General features: G+C 37.0%; 1 protein-coding gene across 1 annotated transcript; it reads left to right on the top strand.

The window, feature by feature from the left end:
* The first annotated feature begins 3,600 nt into the window (after positions 1 to 3,600).
* On the top strand, positions 3,601 to 3,897 carry LOC109183895 (rRNA 2'-O-methyltransferase fibrillarin-like). The gene has a single exon (XM_019333926.1). It carries the CDS (start codon positions 3,601 to 3,603, stop codon positions 3,895 to 3,897), a length of 297 nt encoding a protein of 98 aa, XP_019189471.1.
* The last annotated feature ends 4,851 nt before the right edge of the window (positions 3,898 to 8,748 follow it).

Raw genomic sequence — 8,748 nt, 5'->3', positions numbered from 1 at the left:
GTTTACATTTATGAATGCTTTTATGATTTCTATGGCTATTGTAAGCTAGCTTAGCTAGGGTTTGAATTGTGAAAGTGTGTGATGATGATGCTTTTGTGACTTAGTTCTTGAATTAGGGATTGATTGATTGCAATGCTTCTATGTCTTGTTGTTGGGGATTGATTTGTTTGCATCAGAGGAACTTGATCACCTCCTATGGTTGTTTGAGGGATTGACCTATGCTAGGTCAATCCAAGCTCCCATCCTTGGCATTTCCTAGCTCAGGAACCCTACAGGGCTTGGCTGGGAAGGAGTTGTAGGCAAGGTATTTGTGGAAAAGTTTAGGTGAGGCCTAAACAAGTCCTAGTAGTATAACTTACGGAAGGAGACAAGCCACTCTCTAGACTTAGCATTTGCATCCTCTTTCCCTACGTCTAATGATTCTATAAGCATCTTAATCCACACTAAGCAATTCAACCCTATCTACCTTTCATTTTATTACCACTTGTTAGCATTCATTTTACTAGTTCACTATGACGTTTATCTTTTGTGTGCGCGTGACATGCAGTCAAACAATACCGATGTCTTTACTTTCTGACGTTAGCAACTTAGGGGTAACTCCGAGCAGCCATCCCTTGAGAATGGCATAATCCGGAAATCATCCCAACACAATCAACTCTTACGCTATACCTAGCAAGAGTGAAGTAGCGAAAAACGCGATAATCAATTCTTTCCAACTTTTCTATTCGTACTATAGTTCTACATTAAAATTCATATTCTAATATTTTAAAATAGTGTAATACAATTCCTAATAAAATATATTCTTTCCTACTTTTCTATTCGTACGATAATTCCATTTCAAAATTCCTATTTGTAATACAATAGGACAATATTAAAACACTTTTATAATATGACAATACAAATACTAGAAATAGGAAGCAACATATATTATAAGTATTGTTAATTTTATCGTTATTATAATATATATAATATTATTCCTTTTCCTGTTAAAAATTATATTCTCCATTAATTCTCTGTTAAATTTACTAAATTTCAAACTCCCATTAAAACTCAACTGCACGTCTAAATTATTAAGATTAAAATAAAAAAAAAAAGAATCCTAAAAAACATGCATGCTTAATTCCTAGTTAAAATCAAACTCAATCTCCCAGCTCCATGATGTACTCAAACACTCCTAAATCACCTATAAATATAGCCCAAAACCTAGCACTCCATCACCAAGACTAAAACAGAAGATTGAGGAAGAGCAATTTGGAGCTTGGCTTTACAATTTGGAGCATCCCATTCTATTAACATTAGTTTCCTTTTTTGGTGATTATGCAATTTATGTTTCTTTAATGTTGCAGTATAAAATGCTATATCAGGTTTTAGTTTCCTTTTATATTTATTTATTAAATGTTTTATATTATAGTTTTTTTAAGGAAACTGGGATATATTAAATCAACATCGAAATATAATCAGGTGGGTGAGTAATCCACACCCCAAGGAAAGAAGAGGAACCAGCAGCTTGTCTGAGCACATGAGCCATGTGATTCGCTGGCTTTTTTTCATGGCCTCGCTAGTCTTTAATTGGCACAGCTTAGCATCATGAAGTTCTTCTATGCATGGCGTACTCAGAGGTCCATTGTTTGCATCTGCCACCCACAACTGACCTCAAACTAACGTATCTTTACCGCCTCCCACCCGCCGAATAGCTCCTCTTCGCAATAACCCTTGACCCGCGTGAATGCTCCTCCATAGATAGCTACGGTTGTGGCCAATGTTCGCCCCTAGGAAACTAGCATTGGGAAAATACCTCGCTTTCAGAATTTGGCACATCAACGAATCGAACAGGGTCTTGTGAGGATCCGCCAGCCTTGAATTTTCACATATTGTAGAAAGTATTCCACCCAGGCAGTGGTGATCATCGTTCTCAATTTTATTGGGTAATAACATATTAATAGTTTCAATCTTTCTTAAAAATCTTATTTCAATATGTAACTAATTTCTTTTATTATTAGGTTGATGTTGAGGCATAGTGCTGGATTGAAGAATAAAGTGATGACTTAGAAGCGTTCAAGTATTGTGTAGCTTTTTCCTCTTTTATATGTATCACATTTTACAATAGGTTTCAAGTATTATGTAATATACAAATATGCTTTTCTCAAGTGTATTAAGATTGATTCTATTATTTTGAACAATAATATTTAGGGAATTGTGTTCTTCGATCTCCAGTACACTAAAAAATTTATTCTATTGGATTCAAATAACTTAATAACTTAATGTATCAATAGATTGGCAATGGTGAAGTTGTGGGTGATAGTTCAGTGGTAAAGAGACCCCTTGTGAGTGAGTTCTCATCAACACAAACAACAAAGAAGAAAGGGTTTCTCAGTGTTAAACTTGAAGGAAACTCATTGAGTATAATTTGTGTGGTTGAAGGGTCTGTTCTGTATGGACAATGGACAATGATGCCCGGTGGCACATAAGGTTGTATACATTTATTTATTTATTATTATTGGGTTTCAAAGACAATTGTGCCCTGTGGCACATAAGGTTGTTTACTCTGGGCTACTAGTGGCACATAAGCTTTTCTAAGGTTTTGTAAAGCTCATGTAATCAGTGAATTTTCAAGTTTTCCAAGCACTTATTCTTCCAAGTACGTGATTGCACTGCAATCAAACTGTTTGAATGGTTGAATTTATTAGATTATGGAAATTACATAAATATGTAAATATTATTATTCTTAGAATATTTTAGATTAATTGTATTATTATGTACCTTATTTAGGAATATAAGTGTTGCCCATAATTGTATATATGAGGCTCAAGGCAAATCAATAAACTCAGGGAAAATAATATTTCTTACATGGTATTAGAGCAACCCAGGTTTTTATTCCTTTAAACTTTATTCGTCATTTTCTTCCTCCCTGGGCAGCCATATCAATGGCAGACAATACAATTGGCCAAAACTACTCTTCTTCCTCTAAATCTCAACCTACTCCTTCCTCCTCTCTTTTACTTCATCCGGCTCTCACCGTTTCTAATATCAATACCTTCATCAAGGTCACATTTGATAATGAAAAAGGCCAATATATTACCTGGTCAGAACTATTCAAAATACATGCCAAAGCATATAAAGTTCTAGACCAAATCATTCCTCCATCCAAGGAGGCAGCGAAATTGGATTCTTCCCCATCTCTTAAAGATACGGATCCCGAACTCTGGTCAAGAGTTGACGCCAATGGATTTACGGCACAATCTCTGAAGATCTTCTGCATACCATTATTGAACGAAATTCTACCGCTGAACTCGCGTGGAACAGGCTAGAGGAGATTTTTTCAAACAATAAAAATTCAAGGGCACTCTACCTGGAACAAGAGTTTTCTGCGGTTCGGATGGAGAAGTTTCCAGATGACTCTTCCTACTGCCAGCATCTAAAAACACTAGCATAACAATTATCAAATGTTGGCGCTCCTGTATCAAACAACAGGTTAGTACTTCGACTTGTCTCCGGTTTAACTGATGCATGTGCTACCGTTGGAACACAAATTCGACACGACGACCCCATTCCCCTTTTTTTTACAAAGCCCGATCCATGAATATCTTGGAGGAAACAACGATGGCGAAAAAGGCTGCTAACCCCTACGATCCCACTGCTCTTCACGCGTCTGCCGATGATCAATCTGCCAGAAATTATGGGGAAAATCGAGGAGGTCGCGGTGGCAGAAACAACGGCTTTGTTTCACGCGGTGGCAACTCTAACCGTGGTGGTAGCTCTGGTTCTCGAGGCGGCCACTCCACAAATCGCGGCGACAGAAGAGGCGGTCGCCAATCTCCCGGCAGGGGCAGAGGAAATCGTGGTGGCCGACAAACACAATACCAGCCGCACAACACATTCTGGCAGAACGCTAATTAGCAAAATTGGTCTTATCCACCCATGTGGAATGGGCCATGGCAACCTTGGGCTACTCCACCTTGTCCATATCTTACCACACCGGCCCAATGGCAAAGAAATCAACCACCACTAGCCTCACAATCAATACTTGGACCAAGACCATCCCAAGCTCACTTGGCATCAACAAATTTGGGTCAATCTTCGTATACACCAACTGATATTCAACAGGCTATGCATACTTTCTCAATTGCCCCTCCTGATGATCAATGGTACATGGATACAGGAGCTACATCTCACATGACTTCAAATGGAGGTAACCTTACATCTTATTCTAATATGAATAAAAATAAAATTATTATTGTTGGTAGTGGTGATACAATTCCAATTAGTGGTTGTGGCAATACTTTTTGACCAATTCCTCATCCTCCCTTAAATTTAAATAATGTCTTGCATGTTCCAAAATTGATTAAAAATCTAGTCTCCGTAAGAAAATTCACTACTGATAATGATGTCACAGTTGAATTTGATCGTAACGGATTTTCTGTGAAGGATTTTTAGACAGGGATGGACTTAATGAGATGTGACAGCACATGAGACTTATATCCAATTACTACAAGGCCTTATTTTCACACATCAACACCCTCTAATTTTGCCGTGTTATCTCCCCAACTATGGCATAACCGACTAGGGCATCCGGGAGCTCTTATTTTAATTTCTTTACGCAAAAATAATACTATTATTTGCAATAAATTTAGGGGAAATTTTTTTTTTTTTTGTGATTCTTGCTCACTTGGGAAACAAGTTAAATTACCTTTTTATGACTCATTATCCTTTACTTCATTTCCTTTTGATATTGTGCACAGTGAACTATGGTCGTCACCTACCCTAAGTTCGGGTGGGCATCGTTATTATGTTTTTATTTCTTGATGATTTTACAAACTTTTTATGGACGTTTCCAATTGCTAACAAATATCGGGTATATTCAATCTTTCTATCTTATCGTACTTATATCAAAACCCCATTTGAAAAAGAAATAAAATGTTTTCAATGTGATAATGGAACGGAATATGATAATAGGCCCTTTCACAAGCTTTGTAAATTAAATGGTATGAGTTTTCACTTTTCTTGTCCTCATACATCTTCTCAAAATGGAAAGGATGAAAGGAAAATTCAAACAATTAATAATATTACTCGAACTCTTCTTGCCCATGCCTCTCTACCTCCTTCATTCTGGCACCATGCACTACAAATGGCCACGTATTTACTCAACATTCTTCCCAATAAAAAGCTTGCTTATCAAACACCCACAAAAATTCTTTATCAAAAGGATCTCTCTTATTCTCATCTTCGGATTTTTGGATGTTTATGCTATCCATTAATTCCATCCACCTCACGTAAAAAATTGCAAGCCAGATCATCACCTTGTGTTTTTTTGGGATATCCGACAAATCATAGAGGTTATAAATGTTACGACTTATCAAGTCGAAAAATAATCATTTCAAGGCATGTAACTTTTGATGAAAACACCTTTCCCTTTTCCAAATTACATGCTACTAATGTCTCCACTTATGAGTTTTTGGATGCAGGCCGGCCTATATCTTAACCCGTACTTATCTCACGGCCTAACTCCAACTCTTGGAGTCGAGGACCAAAATATATCACCTCTTCATTCTCCCATACAATCTCAGCAAAGTTCAGCGCATTTTCCCTCTCATGAGATAACCCCACAACAATACACTTCTCCTACACCCGCAACACCATTAGGAAATAGATCATCACAGTCCAATCTTTCATCTCGGCCCACTGCATGCCTCGCCTCAACCCACACCTTCATCATCTCCAAACTCTCAGCCCACACCACCAACTCCACTAACCACCAATCAATCTACCCAAATAAGTCCACAAATAAATCACACTCATTCTCCTCAAATGACCACAAGAGCGCAACATGGAATTTTTAAACCTAGAAAACTCTTCAATCTTCACACCACTACTACGACCTCCATATCTCCCCTACCTATGAACCCAATACATGCTTTAAAAGACATAATTGGAACATTTCTATGAAGGATGAATACGATGCTTTAATTAAAAATAAGATGTGGGACTTAGTGCCCCGTCCATCCAATGCTAATATTATTCAAAGTTTGTGGATTTTCAGGCATAAAAAGAAATTTGATGGTTAATCTGAGCGGCACAAAGCCCGCCTTGTAGGAGATGGTGCAGGACAACAGACTGGCATAGACTGTGGTGAAACTTTTAGTCTGGTGGTGAAATCGACAACTATTCGTACAGTACTTAGCATTGCAATATCTACCACAAGAATCCTTAGTTAGAGTGGGATTTCAACTCAGCACCTTTTGAGTGAGATTTTGAGAAGAGTTGCTCTTTGGAGAGCACAGTACGATGAAAGTTGTAAACTGTGTTCGGGGGGGGGGGGGGGGGGGGGGGGAATTATTGTCCATCGTTGGCCTCTATGGTTGAATCAGTCGGGGACCTGAGAGGCTGTGGTTTACCCTGCGGCGGATGTCAGCGGTTCGAGTCCGCTTATCTCCAACTCCTGAACTGAGGCGATCCAAAGCTTTATGATAGGACCCAATTTTTCCGATTCGGCGTTTCGATCTATGGTTTCTCATTCATGGACGTTGATAAGATCCATCTATTTAGCAGCACCTTAGGATGGCATAGCCTTAAAAGTGAAGGGCGAGGTTCAAATGAGGAAAGGCTTACGGTGGATACCTAGGCACCCAGAGATGAAGAAGGGCATAGTAATCGACGAAATGCTTCGGGGAGTTGAAAATAAGCATAGATCTGGAGATTCCCAAATAGGGCAACCTTTCGAACTGCTGCTGAATCCATGGGCAGTCAAGAGACAACCTGGCGAACTGAAACATCTTAGTAGCCAGAGGAAAAGAAAGCAAAATATGAATACGCAACACAATTAAATATGAATATGCAACACAATTAATAATCATAAAATAATATGTTGGACTTTAAACTATAAGCTACCATGTATTAAAAAAATAGATACAAAATGATAGAAACTTAAAACCATAATCTACATGTATTTTTTTTCAACATTTAACACTACAAAATGTGAATATGCAACACAATTAATAAGAGAAATATAGATTATGGTTACAAGGTGCACAATGGATTGCTGAAATCTACCACCTGTGATGCTATTGAGAAATATAGATCACTCATTAGGACAGTGTAATGGTTACAAGGTTGGTTGATCATGTTTTGGAAGCTCAGATTATGTGTGAAACGAATGCAGGAACAAAGGTTTTATTTCCTCTAATGTCGTTAACACCTTCTGATTCAAGATTGCCTTTCAAGTTCCAAAGAAAACAATTTTCTTTTATGCTATCATATGTCATGATAATAAATAAAAGTCAATGGCAAACACTATCACACGTGGGATTATTTTTTAGAAGGCCGGTCTTTAATCATGGTCAAATTTACGTAGAAGTCAAGAGTAAGTAAATTTAGGAGATTAAAAATTTTGATATGTGGGGATATTGTACCATCTGTAAGTACGATTAAAAATGTCGTATAGAAAGAAGTTTTCAATAATGGATAATCCAATTGCATCAATAATTTCTAATTAGTAATTAGAAAAAAAAAATGAAAAAATAAGAACATAGTCTGGGGGCGGATGTAGCCAAGTGGATTAAGGCGGTGGATTGTGAATCCACTATGCGCGGGTTCAATTCCCGTCGTTCACCCATCGCATATATATGAAAAAAAAAAAAACATAGATAGATATGTTACGATATGGATCTTAATTGTGTTATGTGACATCAATATTATTGGCCGACACGGGTCATTGAATTTTTTTCTACTAGCTTGATTGGGGGAGATTCTACGAGTTTTTGCGATCTTGCCCACATGGGTCATTGAATTTTTGTCTACTACCTTGATTGGGGGAGATTCTACGAGTGTCTGCCATCTCCAAAAGCTCCAACTCGTTATCCCTTAGAACCCTGCCAAACAAAGAAGAAAAAAAAGTCAGTCACATACTCACATATAGGAGCATCATCTGTCCAAACTCCATTTTAATCCGGTTCCTATTTCTTTTGATAATAGCGGAGTTGTGGTAAAATCGGGTGTTACAATCACCCACTCAAATCCACTTACATAATGATCATTTTTAATATACTAAAAGTTCATTTTTAATACATTGAATGTTAATTTATTGTGTTGAAGGTCGTTCACTATTTGGTATAATATTTAAAAATGAACTTGCATATTAAAAACAAACATTATACTAAAAATGAACGTTTATCTATGGTCCACATAATCCACATTGCAATGTGCATCATGAAGTAAAACTACGTCGTATCATTTCATTTGCATATACGTTATAGTATTGTTTAGTTTCATTTTTTGCACGTTCAAGTATCATTTTAATTACACTCCAAGATCATTTAAATTTTAATTACATTATCATTTGATAATATATGTTATTACACTTATAACTTTGTTTATTAGTATCATTTTTCACATGCACTAAGGTGAAAAGGCCGCCGGAAATTAAAGGTTTGAAAGAAGAGAGGAAGATAGAGAAAGCAAAGGGCTGGGACTCCATTTGGGAGAACTAGAGTTGGTGACACAAACTCCTTCTCCCAACAACAATAATCATGAGTATACATCTATATTTTCCAGTATTCCACCCACTCATGATTGCATTAATAATCTATCATAGGAGGAAAGAAATCACAATTACCATTTCATAAGAAACAAAATTTAACAATTGTACGTATAATTTTGAGATGTTTCAAACCTGCAAACCTCTACCTTCCTCCCACTCTTCAATTTCTTTAATTTATTAATTTATGTAAAGAATTTAAGAACTGTGCTCATAAG

This window comes from Ipomoea nil, unplaced genomic scaffold (genome assembly GCF_001879475.1).
Source record: "Ipomoea nil cultivar Tokyo-kokei standard unplaced genomic scaffold, Asagao_1.1 scaffold1212, whole genome shotgun sequence".
NCBI lineage: Eukaryota > Viridiplantae > Streptophyta > Magnoliopsida > Solanales > Convolvulaceae > Ipomoea > Ipomoea nil.
The sequence above is the reverse complement of the archived record's forward strand: the minus strand, read 5'-3'. Positions and strand labels throughout refer to the sequence as shown.

Bases quoted from the DNA above. Each gene is read 5' to 3' on its own strand.
- LOC109183895 (XM_019333926.1), top strand. From the start codon at position 3,601: ATGGCGAAAAAGGCTGCTAACCCCTACGATCCCACTGCTCTTCACGCG.